Genomic DNA, 21,488 nt, shown 5'->3' on the forward strand with positions numbered 1-21,488 from the left:
AGAAACTATATAATTGTTACATAAATTTAATCTATGCTGTAATTAATCATTAGATAACCGACGTACGTTGACTTGGCATGCAGTAAGATGATTTGCTACTGCAAAAAGAGTTTTACTCCGTAAATAGAAATGTATTAAAAACGTTAATTGCATCTTTACGTACTTTCCTCATTTCTTATATATATAACGGAGGCTAGGATCAAAATACAATTCGTGACTTGACTTAAAAGAAGAGTGGTGTGAGTGTGAGGAGTGACAATTATCATAATATGGAGGAAGTGGTGGAAGTAAAGGTGAGTGCTAGACCGAGAGAGACTCAGAGCTCTCTGCAGGGGATTTCAACTCCATCAGAGGATGGGGTCAAAAGCCCATTTGCAACTCGTTTTCTGAGCACCCCTTTAGCCAGCCCCATGAAGAAGGCCATTGAAAACATGCAAGGTTACTTGGGAGAAGTTGGTCGCTTCACCAAGCTTGACCCACAAGACGATTGGCTTCCCATCACCGAGTCAAGGAAGGGAAACGCATACTACGCTGCGTTTCACGTTCTTTCTTCAGGGATCGGATTTCAGGCTCTTGTTCTTCCATTAGCCTTCACCACTCTTGGCTGGTCAGTTTAATCATATTTATATTTTTCTAACTTCTTTTTCCTTTCCTCTTTAGGTATTTGGTTTCCATATTTATGATAATATGGCTATTGGCTAACACCTATTAATTAAGTTTCATATTTATTGGTGTTGATGCAGGACTTGGGGAGTCATATGTCTCTGTGTGGCTTTTACATGGCAGCTCTACACGTTGTGGTTACTGATTCAGCTTCACGAATCGGACTCAGGGTTGCGCCATAGCAGGTACCTCAGACTTGCTATGGCAGCATTCGGTAAGCGTACAGTTATAGTTTTTTTTGTGTGGCTATTATTACGTACAAAATCGCCAACTCATACAAAAATGATTTTCGACATCTAAAAACATATATTTGGCACACTTACTTGTAAAAGAGGAAAAAATATAAGTATCATACAAAAAAAGATCATTGCTCGAACTTACAAGTGCAACGATGGAAAAATTGTGACTCTCAACTAATTAAAAATATCATTATTATGATTATTATGATAATTACTATAAAAAATTAGCAATCTTTTAACACATGATGATTTATATCTGAATAATAATATACAAATTAATTGATACTTTTTAAAATGTTCAGTTAACATAATGTTTTGTATAAATATTTTTTATCCCGTCATCTAATAATATAAAATTATTGAAAATAAATTTATTGATTTTTATATTAACTATTTTTAGTTATTATAAAAGTCATATTTAAAATAATTTTAGATTGGTTAAATATATAAAATTATTATTTTTTAATACATAAAAATTAAAGTCTTAATTTATTGAATTTACTTTTTATATACCGTCAAGTGTAAAGTTAACACACTAATTATATATCACATAATGTAAAACCATGCACTATTTACCCTAACTTATTTGTATGTGGGCCATATATTTTATGCTTATATAATCTAGTTCTTTAAGAAAATAAAATGGAACCAATGTTTCAAAGGAAGTGCATATATTATTTATTCATTGAAGTAACTTTAAATCATATCATCTCCCAGTAACAGCATTAAAGTTGAATAATGATGTAGATCTTGCTTTTTTTTTCTTCCTTTTGATGTACTGTGTACATACTTATCTACTCTTTAACATCATAAACATTTAGATTTAGCAAATCTTAAGGTAGACTTATTTCAACTATTAAGAAAACAACAAAATGCTGTCTAAAGAGTATTAATTATTTAAAGTGGATGCGATATATGGGTATTATTTCCTTTGGAGATTTAAAATAATATAACCCATCAAATTGATATGACATGTCAAATGAAGAAATGAAACAGAAAAACATCATCTTATACGTGGATCTAAAATATGTCCTCCTCAAAGTTTTATTACATAATGATCTTATTTAATTGGAATAGGGCTATCATTTATAATGATACCTGTACTCTGTATATAAAAAATGTCTCCTTCTAATCTGTTATTTGTGCTTGATTTTTACATCAGTTTTAATTATTTCAACATCAAATTAATAATTACTCTTAAAGAAGATAAATAATTGACATAGTATATAATTCTACTATTTCTCACTTATATTTTATTATATTTTCTATACACACATTTTAAAATTATTTTTTTCAGAATCAAGGAAGCAACAAAATTATTCCTCGTCAATTTTAAGAACATAGAAAAAACATTTCCCTTTAGATAAAACTTATGTTTGTTGCTCTTTATGCATGCACAAGTTGGTCTGTTAGGTCAAGTTTATGGCTGTTGTATTATGGTTGACCCCGCCTCTCGTGAAAGCAACTTCAAACGTATATTCTGTTTTATAGAATTTAAAAATAAGCACCATACCCGAATAGTTATAGTGATTAGTGGTGTAACCAATTTTAAATTAATGTTTATCATATGTTGACCGAAACAAACCTCGGCAATTGACAAGACAAAGGACAAACGAAACTGCATGCAGGAGAAAAGATGGGAAAACTACTAGCACTCTTCCCAATCATGTATTTATCGGGTGGAACGTGTGTGACACTTATCATGATCGGAGCTGGCACAATGAAGATATTCTTTCAGATGGTGTTTGGAACGCCAAGCCCACTCACAACCATTGAATGGTATTTGGTGTTTACATGCACAGCCATTTTGCTTGCCCAGTTACCAAACCTCAATTCAATCGCTGGGGTTTCCCTCATAGGGGCCATCACTGCAGTGAGTTATTGTGTTCTTATATGTATAGTATCTGTAGTCACAGGTAGACTTCATCATGTATCCTATGAGCCACGAAGGGGACACTCAGAAACAGACGCTAGCATGATTCTTAGCGCGTGGAATGCACTAGGCATCATTGCTTTTGCTTTCCGCGGTCACAATCTTGTGTTGGAAATACAGGTACGTAAAAGTATGCATGGTCAAACATTTTGTCTGCATTTAAACAGTTAAAAGCATTTATTGTTGCTAAATTGTCCCCCTCAAAATTGCAGGGAACCATGCCTTCGGATGCTAAGCAACCCTCACGCTTGGCCATGTGGAAAGGTGTTATGTTTGCTTACATAGTCATCGCCTTGTGTTTGTTTCCCCTTGCCATTGGAGGTTATTGGGCTTATGGAAATTTAGTAAGTATTATGAATTAATTTCCGTGGTAAGACTTCCTACAATTCCCATTACATTATCAAAAAGCTCGTTCCAAAATGAAATTATGGGAAGTGCAGGAAGCAACAGTCGTATCCGTGATGGCCTGTTTTTCCAATTATTGACTTTGCGATTGATCATAGAAGCTAACCGCTTGCTCTTTGGTGCCAGATACCTACCAATGGAGGGATGTTAGGTGCTTTGCAAAAATACCACGAACATGATACATCAAAATTTATCATTGCTTTGATAAGCTTGCTAGTTGTTATAAACAGCCTCAGTTCCTTCCAAATCTATGCAATGCCAGTATTTGACAATCTGGAATTCAGATACACCAGCAAGATGAACAGACCTTGCCCGAGATGGCTACGAATAGCTTTCAGGGGTCTCTTTGGGTGCCTAGCATTTTTTATTGCTGTAGCCTTGCCATTCTTACCAAGTTTGGCAGGTCTTATAGGGGGTGTTGCTCTACCAATAACCTTAGCATATCCCTGTTTCATGTGGATACAGATTAAGAAGCCACAAAAATGTAGCACAAACTGGTACATTAACTGGACACTAGGCGTTGTTGGGATGATTCTAAGTGTACTGGTTGTCATAGGAGCCATTTGGGGAATAGTTGCTCAGGGCATAGAGATCCATTTCTTCAATCCCCGGTAGAAATAAGATACTTATACTATGCTCAATCACAACACTGGAAGTTGATTTGCAACTGTTTCATGGACAAACATGCGGAGCACACAAAGTTGGGGACATTAACTCCCATGAGAAATGAAATTGAGAGAATGCTTGGTTTGTGACAACAGACATTCTATTCTAATTGTTTGATATCGTTCATGAAACATGAGTCATTTTGATGTAAAATGTCAGGAAATAAAATGTATTTGCAGAATGTGCCAGAAAAGAAAAATGAAGTTAGTATGTGAATCTGCCCAATAAATATTCCATTGACAATCACAAATCAACTAGGTCTTAGGTCGGATAAGGAAATATTTTCACATCATCACCCAAAGTGAAGTTGAACAAGGGTTACATTCTCCATACAAGGCCAACACCACAAAAAATTATCTTCAAAGGCTAGCAAAGCTAGCAACACTTTGCACCTACCATTTAATCACCTTATGCGCAATAACACATTGCCAAACCTATCTCGCACATATGTTGTCATTATACAATAACTCATCAGATGGTATTTGAGCTTTCAATGTCAAGGGGTCAAAAACTCAATAGTAACTTGCAGCAGTTGCACTATGTATACAGAAACAAACAGCAAAAAGAAATGCCAAATATATAGGTTGTGACAAGATCCTAGCATTACTAAGCCACATTGCCTCCAACAATGATCTAGATCAACCAATTGGATAAGCTTGTCTTGATGTAAGAACCATCAATTATATACTTCAGTCGACTTGCTATGGGTGGAATCAGAGGATACACAATCCAGTGATGAATGATAAGCGAGACCAGTTGAAATGGTCACAAATGGCCAAGACCCTAGCCAGTAAATGAATGGTAAGAGAATAGGAAATATGCCAAAGGTCAAGACTTGATGCCACTTTACATTGACAATGGAAGAAGCATCCTTCGTCTCTTTTTCCTTGCAAGCCTTACTTGCTTTGTAATTTTCATGCATAAAAGCAATAGGATTGTGATGCAGACTAAAATAAAAGCAAGCCGGATGTGCTTGAAGTACAAAGAGACTACGGAAAAGACCAAGAAAGCTAAAATAACAAGTTCCCATATTACAAAAACCACCACATCCACCCTGCATCGCAATAAAGAGACATCATTATCACCAGATTATGTTATTCAAATTTCAAAAAGCATTGACAGACAGAGATAACAATTAATCCAACTAAAAAAGACTGCAAGTCTTTTATATGCATTTCAGGGCCACAAGTCATTTGTCTGATAGTGTTCAATTGGTGGGCAATAAAGAGACCAAAATCTACTCATTTTCATTGCACTTCCTACACTAGGGAAATTTTAAGTATATTACTTTTATTGTTATGACTACAAATTATATCTTTTCTGTAAACTGTAATCATTGGTATTTTCCCCTTTGATCCTCTCCCCCTACATTAAAAATCCCTACCACCAGTAATTGTAAAGGTGAAACATTAATTTGTGCTTATGATTAGTGTTGCCATTTCAAGTTCAACAAAAAGTACTGATTGATGGGCACATAAGATTCCAAAGGCTTGGCGAAACAATGATATAATAAGCAAATAAATGTGCTATCAGGAAGAAAAAATTATTTATCAGTACGAACTGTGAATTTGAAATCTTTTAGAGAAGCCCCTAAATATTAAACAAGTATAACCTTTTTTTAAAGCAGCAAAATATCTGAGATCAAAAGTGTATGAGAAGAGGAGATCCAGATTGAATTAATAAGGGCATACCTGTCATCCTAACCAATTGGGTTTAAACTTGGAACTTAGCCATAGAGCCTAGACAACTACTCCAGTATATAGTGACAACATCAATTTTGATAACATACCAATCTTCTCCTACTCCTACACATCAAAATCCCCCAAAGTAACAACTAACTATGACTTATTTTGCTTTTTGTAACCAATGAATCTGATAACTACTTGAAGCCACTTTTCACCACCGCCTAATTTCAATATTATACCCAACAAGATACAAGTCCTGCATTTAAGATTAGCAAATAATATGAATCAAAAAACTTGTTTTTCTGTTTGTATTCGTTAACTATCCTTTATCCTGGTTAGGAAAACTACCTTATTTTTAATAAGATTAGGCACATACCCAAATCAAGGAGTCTAATGAAACGTATGTGCTCGGGAACAAATTGAAAACTAATCCAGACAACCACGCCGAATCGAATCACCCTGTACGTGCCTACCAATTTATTATAATACTATTTTCCTAATCGAATCATATTAACAAGTAACCACAATTTTCATCTTAGTTTTAAACACAACAAAACAAATTGTAACGGGAAATAAGCCAAATCCAAAAAACATTGCAAGTAAGAAAAAAAAATTAGCCTAGCGAAATTCGTGATCTTTCAATCCCGTGGGTACAATAATTGTGAGACAAACAATAAACATGGAAAATAAAAAGGGGGTTTTTGATTAATAAAAACAGCGCAAGGATTCATAATTTGAAAATGAAGCATACCTGGAAGTGGTGATGTTTGAAGAAGTGGAGGAGAAGAACGAGACAGAGGCCCAATCATGCTTGGATCGAATCTGATACTCTCGCAGCTGTTCAACCAGATTCGATCGTGTTATCATGGTTCGCTCGCTGTCTCTCTCTCTCTCTCTCTCTCCTCCTAAAGCAGAAGCAGAAACTCTGATTCTTTCTCTCTCTAAAACGAAAACGTCGACTATGCGACTTTTTCAGAGCCAGCAAATGAATTTTGATTGTAGTTAGAACGAACTAAACATGCATCCCATTTGTTTTGTTTCAGGCTTTCAGAATTCAAACGGGCCAAACTAGGCTCAATTTATAGGCCCTTAACTAAATTCTGTTCCGGCTCGTAATTTAAGTCAAGAGTATTGTTAATAGTACCTTCATAATTGCTAAGCATACCCCTTTAGCTTAATTTTTTTGACAAAATACCCCTCATAATAGGAAGCGTGTGTTGTATTATGGTGTGTGTTCCAAATACAAAAAATAAATGTGTTTCCATTTGTATCAATTATGAATACAAAATAGAAATTCACTTCCTTTGAATTATAAATTTATGTGAAACAAAAATGTGTTTCCAATAATTATGGGAATCGAGTTTGCATTTTTATGAATGGAATTATAGTTCCAACTACAAAGAAGTCAAGCATAACATAAAACAATGCAAAATACATTTAGTGAAACAAAGTAGTGACAATCATGAGACTTGCTTGTGTATAATTTTTTACTTAAACTAGTCATGGTCAAATCATTAGAGTTGGTTGATGGTTTTGGTTAATACAAGCTTGTCATGATCTAGTTGATGGATCTCGGTTGACAGAAGGAGACCATGAATGAATCTTTGGAGTTCATGGATAGCTCTAGTCGACACAAACAAGTCATGGTCTTTGTGATTAGATTTGAGCGGTGTCACACATATAACTAAATAATATTACAAATTATAATGTTGTAAAATAAAAATTATATATCACAAACATATCCTTACATTTTATAATAGTACCAACTCATGACATTTAAAAATTTCATGATCTAAATTTAAATTTAAATATTATAGGTGGGTCTTACCCATAACATATTTAGTGAGCATTACAACATTCTTTAAAACTACACTAGAATATCAAATTTAAGTTTTTTTTTGGATGGAAAAACATCATTAGAAGAATGAAGACTCTACTATAAGTGATTAGTCTAATTTTTTAACAAAAATTAATTACAAATAAAATTGGTACATAAATATTTCAAAACATAATAAAAAAAAGAGAGAAAATGATTTTCTCAAAACAAAAGAGTTAATATTCAGTTATTAGTAATTCAAATTTTCGAGTGATTAGTTTAAAAATAAAATTGATTTTTAAAAGACTAATTAATCATAGAAGCTTATTTCCATTTCTTTTAAAAATTGTTTTTTTTTTCTTTCTTTCTTGTTTTCAAAAAAATTTCAAAGGTGTGATTATTGATTCATTCACACACAAAAAAATATAGACTTTGTTTTATGAAAATAAGAAACAAACGACACATTTTCATGAACAAGTGATAAAAAAATGTTTCATTAGATAATTTTTTAAGTACTTTTTTTAATACTAAAAACAAATATTATCCTATTAAAGACATATTTAGTCTCAATTTTAAATGATAAGTATTCACTCTGGTCAGTATTATTAAAAAAAACATGTGCAGTTTTAGAAGATTTTACTATTTTTAAATTAAAAATAAATAAAAACTTCATCACATTTTTTTTATTAAATTCCCAAATTTAATATTTTAATTATTATTTTTGAACGAGATAAAAAGAAAAAAAGAGCAACAAGAAAGTAACACAGAGGTGAATCCGGCGATATCGATTGCAATTTGTAATCAGGGAGGTTCTGTTGTAGGTGGATAACCATGGCTTCGTCTTCAGCTTCTCCTCGACCGAGCGCCGCCGCGGAACATTCGAAGAGGATATTAGGGTTTATGGCGCACGCGAAGCAACGGAAGGACAGCTTCATTCAATTCTTCGCCATGACGGGTATCCTTCTATTGAGCATGCGATCTTTGAGCCAGAAGTACAAAATCCACGGCCTCCAAGAAGATATCCACGCCCTCAGGGTCGAGCACGATTCCCTCACCGACCGCATCAACAACATCAAGAACGACCTCCTTCGAGAAGCTTCTCATGACCCCACCGGCCTCTTCGCTTCTCGCCTTCGCCACCTCTTTGCCGAACAACACTGAACCCTTTCGGTTCCTCCTCTCGTGAGTTATTTTTTTCATCTCTCCGAAGAAACAATTTAAATTAACTCGTGAATAATAATAGTCTTTGAAGGTGTTTGTTGCTTTCTGCTAGGAAACATTGGTTCTAGTTGAGGATATGTGTAATGTTTTGCACTTAAAAGATTCGTATTAAATGTAATGTCCTGTGAGGATGAATAGAAGGGATGCAATTAGGAGCGTCTTCATATATGTCTAACAGCTTCAATGTTGATGTTGTGTTTATATGTGAAGTCACTTTGCTGGAGTAATGCTTAATTTTCCCAAAAACTCTGATGCCAAACCATTGTAAATTCCACCACGCCTCATGATCAACTACAATAAGTTTCTTGAGTCTGAATCCACACTCTTCCACATGTGCGACCAATTTACTGTGAGTGATAATTAGAAATGTTCAGTGGATCTGGCCTTAGATTAAAATCACAAATAGGTGAATCAAGTGTCCTACCTGACCTTATCAATGTTTGCAATCCCTCCATCTCTCTATGTTCTCTGGATTTGGTTAATTCTTTTATCTTGGCTTTTCGTTTTGCAACTATTCTCTCTTGCACAACGCTTGATTAATCTAATATGGCTTGCCAAAAACAAATATCCACGCTTTGATTTGGCATGCTTTCCCTTTGAACAAAAAATCCGTGTATACTTAACCTCCGATTTCATTCTTTCATATAGTAAGATGATTACTTCATAGGTTGTGAACTCATGATCACGATTCTTGTTACCACAATTTCATGGACCAGTTATATGGTTATAGTATCTTATAATGAGGTGAGCAACCCTCTCCTCTTTATTTTGAGGGGTTGAGTCAGCTAATCCATTCTCAATTCTAATATGATATCACAACTTATCAGGTCCTAATATTGCTAGTTGAATATATGAGACGTGGGGGTGGGGTAATGTGTGAGGGGTTAGTGAATAGCACCATTGATTGATTCTCAAATTTACTTACCATGAGAAATTATTTGGCATTAGGTATTGTCTACTAAACCAATAAGAGTGAATTTAGATACTTTGCGATATTTTGTTAACTAATGTCCTAGACACACAACAATTAATTTGATTTTCCAATTATTAAATCTTTTACTTTTTATTTTATTTTCAAAAAATGTTTAACGAGTGTTATAATGTCATTTGAAGCAAAACCCTATTATAGATGAAGTTTTGAGCTTAAACCTACCATGTACTTGGATTGAGTAATTGAAAATTTTGAGAAATTTAAAATCCTAAAAATGAATTTAATTTGTATTTATATACATTGAAAATGTATTTTTTTTATATAATCATCCCATCAGATATGTATAGTCTATTTATAATAACTTTTAAATGTCAAATCCATGATGGTTTTTTTTTATTGATTAATAGTATAAAAAGATTTATACGGACAAAGCATGGAAATTAAATTCTTTAAAAATTTTAATTACATCAATTAAATTTTCATCATTCTTTGAAATCTTTTTGTTTGGAAAAATATATTTAAATTCATCGATCCTGAAAATAATTTGTTTAAAGTGAGTAATTTAATTTCCTTCATTGTTGAAATAGAATCACAAAGTGACTTTATTAGTTAATCTACCAATGTAGACGAATATGGGCATGCAAACTTGTCGACCCAACCTAACCTGACAGAGATTTTATGCTTTGAAAGTGACATCAATGTCAACTCAGATTTCGGATTAGAGAACTTTTAATATTTTTATTTTATTTTTTTATTCATAAAAATTGAATACGTTATAATGTTAATATATTTTATTCAACCAAGTTAATTTTTTTAACATAAATAAATGATATTATTTATATTTTTATGAAAGAAGCTAATTTGTGATTAGCAACGAGAAAAGATACACCTCTGATAATAATAATCGTCTGTACTGCTGAAAATATTATAGAGAAAAATTAACATAAAGCCAACAAAGTTTAATATGATCACCAACCAAAACAGTGTCAAAAAATTAAATAAGTAGGATAAGAAAATTCTAAAGTGACTTAATCAGTCAAAAGTATGCCAGCTTATAAGTGAGATAATGTACAAATAATTCAAGATATTTATATTTAGACACTTAACAAATTACAAACACCTTAACAATACTTCTAATTTTGTTTTTGTTATATTTCTTTTTCCATCATATCTATGACCAAACATATTAATCACTAATTTATCTCCTCTTCCTATCTCTATCAAAAGATGTATACACACGAGAGGTGTATAAGCATATTTTCCGAAAATTTATTGGCTTTAGAAATAAGGGTATACTTGTTTGTAGTTTTGGAGCTTGTTGACAGCCAGAAATAAAAAATCACAAGTACCCTTTAATTGCTGCCTGGTAGGAATCAAGACATATTAGATTCTCTAACTCCAACTTCAATTTATTAGATAACCAATTATCTGAGTAAACTTCAGCTACCACCTACCAGATCATGAATCTCTTTCTTTCATTTTGGTAGAGGGACTTCCGCTGCCATGTGGGATGGTGACAAATACGGTGGATTGTTTGTACGTGTGATGGGAGACCGGGCAAATGTAAGAGCAGCAGGAAAGATGACACATCTGCATTTGTCAAACGAACGGCTTTGCTTTGCTTCATTAATTGGGAAAAAAAGTCCAAAAAGTACACAATAAAGCTACAATTTTTGTCATTGTACCAACACCAACCAAATTTAAACAGTACCTTTTTTTTTTGTAAATTATATTAAATTGATATGATATATGATGTCAAATTGTCAATAGTGAAAATTTTAGATCTCGTAGATAATTACTATCACAGTTCACAGGGACCAAATTTTAACAGGTAAACACGTAATATACATTGGTCAAGAAACCTACCCAGTTCTCCTTCAAATTGAAGCAACTCCAACCATATTTAATACAAAAAATAAATGGATGGAATCATTAGATTTACACAATTATATCTTTGGTTGCTCCTTATTTTTTCTTTTCTTTGCTTCCTACTCGAAGGTTATTAAGAAGTGCAGACGGTTTACATTCTGATAACATAATATTATAGGCACAAATTATAACATATTATTATCAATATGTGAAAGGGAGATTAAGAACGTGTACTTGAATTTGTCCCAATTGTTTCAATTGAAGAGAGAAAGTTGAGTTCTTATGTGAGAGTAAACTGTCCACTTTTTTGAGAATGTTGTATGTAAAAATTAAAATTGTTTGATTGGGAGACAATTTTCTATCTGACTAACAAATAGTACCATAGTAGGAATTTCTCTACTGGTTATAAAATGAATGATCCAACCCATTAAGGATTCACTCTTAAACAAAGTCCAATACAATATACATCAATAGTTTGGTATTATAATAATAATTATTGACTATAATGGATTGCTTTAAAAAATCTTAAGTACTTGTATAGGGTTGTTTATTGATAAAGAAAACAATAAATTATTTTCTCTTGATTATTATTAAGAAAATAAGGAGAGATCGATCGTTTTCTTATTTTAATTTTGCAAAGAATACTTGTTTAGTTTGAAGGAAAAAAAACATCTATCGTTTTCAAAATAAAAAAGACCATTTTTTATTAATATTAATTTAAGAAACAGAGAGGTGTTTCAAACCAAACATAGCTTAGCAATCAAATTTCTTTGTCATGTGATTGTCACTCATAATTAAGTTGTAAATTGACAGTAGGGTTTAAGAACATCAAAACAAAGTAACAATTAACAAACCACTACCGGTTCTTCCACATGGGGACATCTAATCTAACTAGGGCCGCAATTTAAAAGTGGAAATTGCGTAGGACTGCTACTCCATCTCCCTTTACTGAATCGCTGAGTTTGGAATATCCTCATGAAGAGGGCCCTTCGGTTTTCTTTGCGTTTGAACGCGTCATGTGTGCCCCTCCCTAACCTGTAAGCACCAAGCATGAAAACAAATCCTTCACCACCCACTGTTTGTAATGTAAGAGTAAGCCCACAAACACAAAGGAATCCATGTGGAAGACAAAACTGCATAGTTCAAATATAATTAAGCTAGTGTGAGGACCCCACGACCGACACTTGCATTTAATTTCTACCCTCTAGAAAAAAAATATTACTTTTTTGTTTCCTGCCAAATTCCCTTCAAATTTTCCCTCTTCTTTTTTTTTTTTTTAACTTTTTCAATTTTTTTTTACGGCTACATATATTCCATAATTTACATTACATACTCCTCTGTACCGCACCTAAATCTAAATGTGTGCCATCCCTAATCATTTCTGAACCCTTCCCCCGTTCCCCTTTAAAGTCTCTTTGTCCCTTAATAGAGTGGGCATTAAGTACACTATCGGGGAGAGACCAAAGAGTGTGTTGTGTTGTGTTGGTAATTAAGAAAAGAGCAAAAATGCCGCTCAAGTTGGCGGGAGTAGCCACTGTCGGTTCCCTTCTTCTATGTGTTGCTATTTCTCTCTTTCACATCGCTGGGGCCGAAGATCCCTACCGCTTCTTCAACTGGAATATTACTTATGGTGATATTTACCCTCTTGGTGTTCGCCAAACGGTATGAACCTTCTCCATTAGAATTAATTTTTTACACTTTTTTTTTTGTTATATTACTATATCGTACTGCACTGTGTGCATCACTGATTCACTATTGCTGGATTTGGATCGTATGGTGAATAATTCACAGCATAAAACATGTCTTGTTTAACAGGGAATATTGATCAACGGGCAATTCCCAGGTCCAGATATTCATTCTGTTACCAACGACAACCTCATCATCAATGTCTTCAACAGTTTAGATGAGCCTTTTCTCCTCTCCTGGTACTCTCTCCCCCTTTGTTCAAACATTTTCGATCTGCGGTTGATGTTAACAATCATTAAGCTCAAAGCATCATAACGTGGGTTAGATCAAAAAGTGCATGTGATTAGAGTATTTTTTAAAATTTAAAAAAATGTTTCTTTGTTTTGATGTCGATCCAGTGGGGGCATGTCTGATGCATGCTTGAGTCGGTTACACATTGCTTTAGACACTTCTTTGCTTTGGATGTTTGTTAAGTCATATGATTCGTCTCCGGCTGGAAAGTGGAAACACTGAAATTTGCCATGTGCTGGACCGACGAATGTGTAGACGCGGTTCTAGATCTAGCAGCTCGCTGCTCTTTCATACAGTATATTACAATGAATGTACACTAAAAAGGAAAGTATTCTCATGTTTAAAAAATGTTCTAAGCAAAAATAAAAAATGCTAAAAATGAACATTATATTCTTTCTGAAAAGGACAAAGACACGTGATTGCCACACTATGCAATGTTTGGGTGGGAGAGGAAAGTGTGGGAGAAGGGACGTAGGTTATCTTTTTAGTTTTAGAATCACGATGTAAATTTTTTTAGAATGTGAGTGTAATTTTTTTAGAAATTTACATCAATGTTTAAAAACTTTCCTCTCTCAGAAAATGTATTAGTGTTTTATTTTTATGTTGAAGTATTAATGTGATGGCCTGTTTACCTTTTTGTAATTTTTTTTATTTTGTAAATTATGCTGGGCAACAATTAATGTCATGGATCGTTTACCTTTTTCTCTTTCTCTTCGGCAACAGTCTGTCGTGGACCGGAATCCACGGTGACTTATAAACTACTCCACGTTTGTTTCCTAAAATCACGAGCGCTAGGTTGGGGATGGAAATCACATTATAAGATATTTTCAACTTTCAACCCATTTATGTTTCTTTAAAAAGTTATTACATTAAATTTATTAATTATTTGTAAATTTTTTTCTCTTTATTCATTGACTTATTTTTTATTAATATTTAGAGAATAAATAATTAAATAAGTTTATATAAGAAAAAAATAATTAATACATTTAAAAATAAAAAATCCTATAAAAACAAATAAATTTAAAAAAATCCTATAATTAAGAACAGAGAGAGAAAGTATAAAGTATTAAGATTAAGACTCAATTATTAGATATAATTAATTTTAAATTACTATATTAAGTATAACTAGAATACGTGTTCTAATTAATGTTACAAATTAATTTTTAAGTAGTAATTTAAGTTACAAATTTAATGTTAAAACCTTAGTTACTAATGTAATAAAATTGTTGAAATTTGAATTGAAGAGAATCTTGAAAATACAAATAAAAAATAAAAGGGAAAGGAGGAGAAAATAAAGGATCAAATGTGATTTTTTATAGAAAAATGAAAAAGATTACTACAATAAAATTAAAGATCCTTTCCAGAAAAAAAAACATTTATTGAATCTTAATAAATTAACGTTATTTATCAGCCTGCGGAATTATTATTAGGCCAGACATTTAAACGATACTACGACTCATATTTACTGTCTGACACTGTGATGGATGGCTATTAGGATAAAGTATAGAATATGGGAATCCATCTAATTAAGTAAGCAAAATTGTTACAAAATTACATAGATATTATTGCATAAAAGATTTAAGCAACGTAATTAAAGTATGAGTTTAATGATACAGGAATGGGATCCAGCAGAGAAGGAACTCGTTCGAAGATGGTGTTTTTGGAACAACATGCCCCATTCCAGCAGGGAAGAATTTCACTTACATCCTTCAAGTCAAAGATCAAATTGGGACCTTTTACTACTTCCCATCCCTTGCATTCCACAAAGCCGCTGGCGGTTTTGGAGGCATTAGAATCCTTAGCAGGCCAAGAATTCCAGTCCCATTCCCTGATCCAGCTGGTGATTACACTGTCCTCATTGGAGATTGGTACAAGTCCAACCACACGGTAATAAATTACTACTTCTTTTCATTTCCTCATTAATGCTTCGTAATTTCCTTCATTACTACGCATTACCAATTTTATTTTTTTTTACTGAAAAATGGGATGGGGGTTACTTACTTTAAAAAATACCAATTACTATCAAAATCAAAATTTAAACTGAATTTTATCATAAATTTTTAAGCCGTCTAACATTATCTATAACTTAACTGGGAATTCAGTAAAAAACAAAAAACTTAACTGGGAATAACTCCATTTAGTGTGTTCACCTTTTTTTAATATTTTTATTCTTAACTAGTACACTATTTTATTTAACTTCCAATTTCCGTTAGTTCATTTTTTAAAACAAGTCGTAGCCCATTGCATGTACAATTAACCTCCAATTTCAGACCCGTGCCTTTTTTTGCACTAAGTTCTCAATAATGGACGTTTGATTTTCTCGTGTCTAATTCGAGCAGACCCTCATACATTTTCAAGAAGCAAGGAATTATCCCAACCTAAAAAAACCATAAGCATCCATCATCTTACTACTTTTTCTTTCTTTCTCCTTTTCTATGTGCTCAGTCCCCACGTTGCCGCTTTCTCTGTCTTTCTTTGAGTAAATGGCAAGGAAAATTTTCATTACCATTTATTATAGTATGCGTCTTTTTAAATATTTTAATTTAATTTAAAATATTTGTTATTTAAGAAATTTTAAATATTCAAGTATTACGTATAGTAGTAATATACTATGAGACAGATCCTGTGAAGAGTGATGCAATGACTTGGTTCGGTGGCAATCCCTTATGATTCCCAAGCATTGCGTGTCAATAAATATTCATTTACTCGTTCTACGTAGGAAATAGCAAACTTGGGAGTTGGCATTGCAATTTTTTTGCTTTGTGTGCCAAGAGATAAGCTTCTTCTATCGGTGACTGCATCATCTATAGCCAATTTGGCAGGTGGTCATCTGTCTATCTCAACAGCATCATCCACGTTCTATGCAAATTATCATATACGGTAGAATATACTATTAAAACTGTTATAATTGTTTAACTGCTTTTTTTTGTTCTATGTATAGTATTACCAAAGTTAATGGATTATAAAAATATTAAAAATTATTATATCATAGAGAAGGGGTAATATATGGTTTGATGTTTGATCCTACGTTTATGTGTATGAAGTAAATATTTATTGGCACATATTAGTTCTTAATTTCTAGTCTGAGATACGCTGAGTTTTTTTTTATATTAAAAAAAAACAGTAACTAAATATCAAGATACCAATAATTATTGCTCAACTACTTATATCTCTTACAGTCTTTGGCAAGCTGGAAATGAATGTTCGCATTTACAACTTGGTGTGAGTAAACATTTGTAGTTCATAAAATAAACGAGAATATTTATAAAACACGTGGTGGTGGCAAATGAATATTGCTAAAATGTTCATTCAAATATCCTTTTAGCATGTTTCTTATATCAGATATTATTGATTTTAATAGCATGCATCTGTATATATATTTGGCCACTTAGTGATATTTTTTTGGCTACTAAGTGATACTTATTTCAACAAATAGATCAAACACTTATTTTTTTTAACTAATTAGTTAGTAAAAGTTAAGGATTAAAAAATTAAAAAAAAATTATTTCCTCTGATTTTAAATATAAGAAAAATATATATTTTTCTTCGCCTCAAATATAAAAAAAATTAAACTAACTTTATCTTATTTAATGTTATTATCTCTAAAATACTTTTATCTAATTAAGATACTAATTTTAATGATTTTTATTTTATTTTTGATATCAAATTTGAATGAAGAATAAGTTAAAAAATATCTTTTAATTAAAATTAATATAATTAAATATGATTAATTAACTTAGTTAGTTTTGACATGTTTTATTTTCTTATATTTGAGAACTAAAGAGAGTATGTGTTGAATATGTTCTACTCAATTAAAACCTTACTTGATGGGATTTTTTTTCTGAGAAATTTAGGAATTAGTTAAGTAATACTGCTGTAGTATTTTTGGTTGGACTTTAATTGAAAAGAAAAATTAAAAAATCTGTGGATTATATGCAGACTTTGAAAGCCCGTCTTGATAGGGGCAAGAAGCTGCCTTTTCCCGATGGAATCCTTATCAATGGTCGCGGACCTAATGGAGTGTCTTTCAACGTTGAACAAGGTATTCAATTCAGTCCATCTAATTTGTCTGTTAATAAAAAACAAAGAATAATTTTGATACATGATCTTTTTTGCTATGTTGTTTATCATTCATGTCCACAACAGGAAAGACTTATAGGCTTAGAATATCAAACGTGGGGCTGCAACACTCCCTTAACTTTAGAATCCAGAACCACAAAATGAAGCTGGTAGAAGTGGAAGGAACGCACACCCTTCAGACCATGTACTCCTCTCTTGACGTTCATGTAGGGCAATCTTATTCGGTGCTGGTAACTGCAGACCAACCTGCTCAAGACTATTACATTGTGGTTTCCACACGATTCTCCTACAAGGTCCTCACCACCACTGGAGTGCTTCGCTATAGCAACTCCGCAGGCCCAGTATCAGGCCCACCCCCTGGTGGACCTACAATCCAAATTGATTGGTCTTTGAACCAGGCCCGCTCAATTCGGTATATATTTTAGCTGCTTTATATATCTACTCCACAGTCCCCAAGACAAACAAAAACAGCCCAAGAAGAAACCTTTTTTAAGTTCAAATTCAATTTTACCCAAAATCTTTATTTGATAGTATATTTTAAAAGGACTTGGTTAATCAAAATTAATTTTGTAAAAATTTGGCATTAAAATTATAATATTTTTTAGTATATGAGAGAAAGAAATTAAGTTTCATTTTTATATATTGGTATAAGAAATTTTATATTATCAATCATAATATTTAAGTTGCTAGACTACTAGTATAATTATTTTATGAGTTTAATGATCATGTATATCTTTTTCATTAGTAATTTGTAATTAAATAATAATATAAAATTCTTTTACATTAAATGTATAATTTTTTTTATCTTATTTTATGTGTTTAATAATAATTATATATTGTTATATAATCATCAATTAATATAATTTTTATAATAATTATTATAAAAGACAATAAATTTTTAATGCATTATGATTTTTTATTGGACAACAAAAGTACACAGCCTTATTTTTTTTCCTCTTTTATTTTAGTACCGTGTATGGAATAATTAATTACGTTTTAATACATGATTTCAGGACAAACCTTACAGCAAGTGGACCGAGGCCAAACCCGCAAGGATCGTACCATTACGGTATGATAAACACGACGAAGACGATCATACTGGTGAGTTCCGCTGGTCAAGTAAATGGGAAACAAAGATACGCAATTAACAGCGTGTCTTATGTTGTCCCAGACACCCCTCTTAAGCTCGCCGATTACTTCAAAATCTCCGGTGTTTTCCGCCCCGGAAGCATATCTGACAGACCCACTGGCGGCGGCATTTACCTTGACACATCTGTGTTACAAGCTGACTACAGAAATTTTGTCGAGATTGTCTTCCAAAACAACGAGAACATCGTTCAGAGCTACCATCTTGATGGCTACTCTTTCTTTGTCGTTGGGTAACCACTTATAACTTTGCATACTTAAATTCAACTACAAGTATATGCATATCATTGATTGGAAAGTACCAAAATGATACAAATGTCTTCTCAAAATATATTTTACTAAATAAAGTGTCAGATATTTCATATTTAACTAGTGGTTGACCAAAATAATGTATATAAGTATGAACGTTCCTGAACTCATTAGTTAGCTTTTAATATTAAGTTTAGCCTAAACTCAAATTCTAAAATGATACTTGAACTTATATTAGTGTTTGTTGGCGTGGCTATTCGATCACTTGTTATTGGATCATTTGTACATGTTTAGTTTATAAACCTCATGTTTGAAATGTCTAGTCCTTAGCATGAGGAGGAATATTGAATTGGAGTTCTCTAAGAGTCACATTGACTACTAATATGATCAAAATAGTGTAGATAAGGGGAGGATAGCTTTCACCTCATGAGCTAGTTCTTGGAATTCAGTTAGATCCAAATCAAAATTGTAATAAAAAGTAAAGAAATTTTATTGTGTTCTCACATGGGCTAGTAATATTTTTTTATAGCTTGCTTTCATATAAAAGTATCATATAGCATTTACTAATAGTTTGTGTTTGGCTTTCTGAATTGGAGTAAAAATATTTCAATTGTATATGTAATTGTTGGTCTAAAATGTGTCAATTATATATGCAGTATGGATGGGGGACAATGGACAACTGCTAGCAGGAACCAGTACAATCTCCGAGATGCAGTTGCACGTTGCACCACACAGGTGAGAATCAGGCATGGTTCTTGGCCATGTCCTTAATTTTATTTCTGATTACTTGCTTGCTGGTTTAGAATAGAACTAAGGGATGCTTTGGTTCTTGATTTTGTTTTTGTTCAGGTATACCCCTTTTCATGGACTGCTATTTATATTGCCCTTGACAATGTGGGAATGTGGAACTTGAGGTCTGAGTTTTGGGCACGACAATACCTTGGGCAACAGTTATATTTGCGCGTTTATACAACATCAACCTCAATCAGAGACGAGTTCCCTGTTCCAAAGAATGCAATTCTTTGTGGTAGGGCAAGTGGGAGACACACGCGACCCCTTTGAGTTAGCAAGGGTTCCACGCTTGAGGAGGCATTCTAGTTTTAGAATACGAAAAGTAGTTCTAATTTTATAGTTGAGTGCTTTCGTTTATTTATTTTATGCTATGCTCCAATGGGATGATGAGTATGTATGATTTTATCCCTAAATGACCCCAGCTCGAGGTCACATTAATTCTTTCCCAGAGAAAGATAGAGAGTGTGTGAGAGAGAGAATATATATTATATTCCCTTTGTATTATCTCGGATTTTACTAGTATTGTTATCAAGAAGGGTGAATCTGATCGCGAAAGTTGGCGTTGGGAACCTGGCTAAGCAGGGTCTGTGATTCATTTAATTGTTGTAGCTGTGCAGAACTTTTTAATTTCAATTGCTATATGCCTACGTAGTTTTTACATTTCCTTCTGCAATATTGACATCAGAAACGACGCAAGATGCTGAAATATTTATGATTCTGAAGCTTAAGCATTATCTACAAAAAGCTTGAACAAAATCTGCTTTTTTATTTTATCAGTATGAAATAAAAAAAAAACAGCAAGAGAAAAGCAAAAAACAACCTTCTAAGGAACACAGCTCTTATTGCATCGGCCAACAGCAGAGGCTGAACCTGAAAAGGACATTGGTCGATGACTTGAAATTGATGATCTGAATCTGCTATAACGAAGAGTGAACTAAATCTGCATTAGTAATTAAGGATGTTCCTAACCTGTTCCCACTGAATTAGTGAATTGACTCATTCTACCAAAATTTCCCTTCCTAATCAGTCCCATTGAGACCACTATTTTTTTTTTATGTTCCCATTCACACCACCACTATTTTATTTTTTGAAAGACATTGACACCACTGTCACTAACCCACAAATATGATATATTATATTGGACTTCATTACTATCCCGGGGTCTATTTCTCCCTGGCTAATAAATAAAATTCTTGAGTGTTTACATGATAAAGTACTTTAAGATAGTACTACAAAATTCTTTGAAAAAAAGATATTACTACAAAAAAAAATTGAAATCAAATACAAGTTAAATTTCTTTATTTAAATAAATAATTTGAAATACAAATAATTTGTATTACTCTATTAAAAAAATCAATTATTTTATCAAAATAAATTATTTAAAAGATCAAAAGAATTTAATTGATGTAATTAAATTTTTATACATTTTAAAAATTCTTTAAAATTTTAAAATTTCATATCCAAACTAAACATCAAATAATTTCACTTTATTAAATGATAAAAAAAACATAAGTTAAAATGATCAAAAGAAAATTATTTATTTTATCTATTTTTTAAATGTCACAATGTCTAATTCAATGTGTAGTGTGACACTTAATAGGTGTATTCAATTAGGATTTGAAAGGATTTTAAATGGTTTTTAATTTTTTTTAAAGTATTCAATCAAGATTTTAACAGGCAAAATTGTAAATTTAATCCCTCAGTTTATCTTCAGTTTTAAATTTGGTCCCCAATAATTTAATTTACGAATTTGATCCTCCAAGACACAATTAGACGTTGACCATTAACAAGTGATGTTGACTGTCACATGTCACGT

The 21,488-nt window shown here is 32.4% G+C and overlaps 4 protein-coding genes across 4 annotated transcripts; 3 read left to right on the forward strand and 1 right to left on the reverse strand.

Annotated features, from left to right (window-relative positions):
- Window positions 1-223: 223 nt before the first annotated feature.
- LOC114414550 (lysine histidine transporter-like 8) lies at window positions 224-4,122 on the forward strand. The gene is made up of 5 exons (XM_028378846.1): window positions 224-607; window positions 744-877; window positions 2,531-2,955; window positions 3,048-3,179; window positions 3,367-4,122. Exons 1-5 carry the CDS (start codon window positions 270-272, stop codon window positions 3,853-3,855), a joined length of 1,518 nt encoding a protein of 505 aa, XP_028234647.1. The 5' UTR covers window positions 224-269; the 3' UTR covers window positions 3,856-4,122.
- LOC114414551 lies at window positions 4,111-6,597 on the reverse strand. The gene is made up of 2 exons (XM_028378847.1): window positions 6,343-6,597; window positions 4,111-4,960 (listed from the first exon to the last, which is right to left on the reverse strand). The coding sequence occupies exons 1-2, from the start codon at window positions 6,456-6,458 to the stop codon at window positions 4,753-4,755; spliced, it is 324 nt and encodes a 107-aa protein (XP_028234648.1). The 5' UTR covers window positions 6,459-6,597; the 3' UTR covers window positions 4,111-4,752.
- A 1,557-nt stretch (window positions 6,598-8,154) lies between these two features.
- On the forward strand, window positions 8,155-8,941 carry LOC114414552. Its single transcript, XM_028378848.1, has one exon. The coding sequence runs from the start codon at window positions 8,239-8,241 to the stop codon at window positions 8,566-8,568; it is 330 nt and encodes a 109-aa protein (XP_028234649.1). The 5' UTR covers window positions 8,155-8,238; the 3' UTR covers window positions 8,569-8,941.
- A 3,821-nt stretch (window positions 8,942-12,762) lies between these two features.
- Window positions 12,763-20,335, forward strand: LOC114414553 (L-ascorbate oxidase homolog). Its single transcript, XM_028378849.1, has 8 exons — window positions 12,763-13,090; window positions 13,244-13,353; window positions 15,022-15,292; window positions 17,345-17,447; window positions 17,552-17,897; window positions 18,499-18,864; window positions 19,537-19,615; window positions 19,730-20,335. The coding sequence occupies exons 1-8, from the start codon at window positions 12,935-12,937 to the stop codon at window positions 19,940-19,942; spliced, it is 1,644 nt and encodes a 547-aa protein (XP_028234650.1). The 5' UTR covers window positions 12,763-12,934; the 3' UTR covers window positions 19,943-20,335.
- Window positions 20,336-21,488: the final 1,153 nt, after the last annotated feature.

This window comes from Glycine soja, chromosome 6 (assembly GCF_004193775.1).
Source record: "Glycine soja cultivar W05 chromosome 6, ASM419377v2, whole genome shotgun sequence".
NCBI classification, from domain to species: Eukaryota; Viridiplantae; Streptophyta; class Magnoliopsida; order Fabales; family Fabaceae; genus Glycine; species Glycine soja.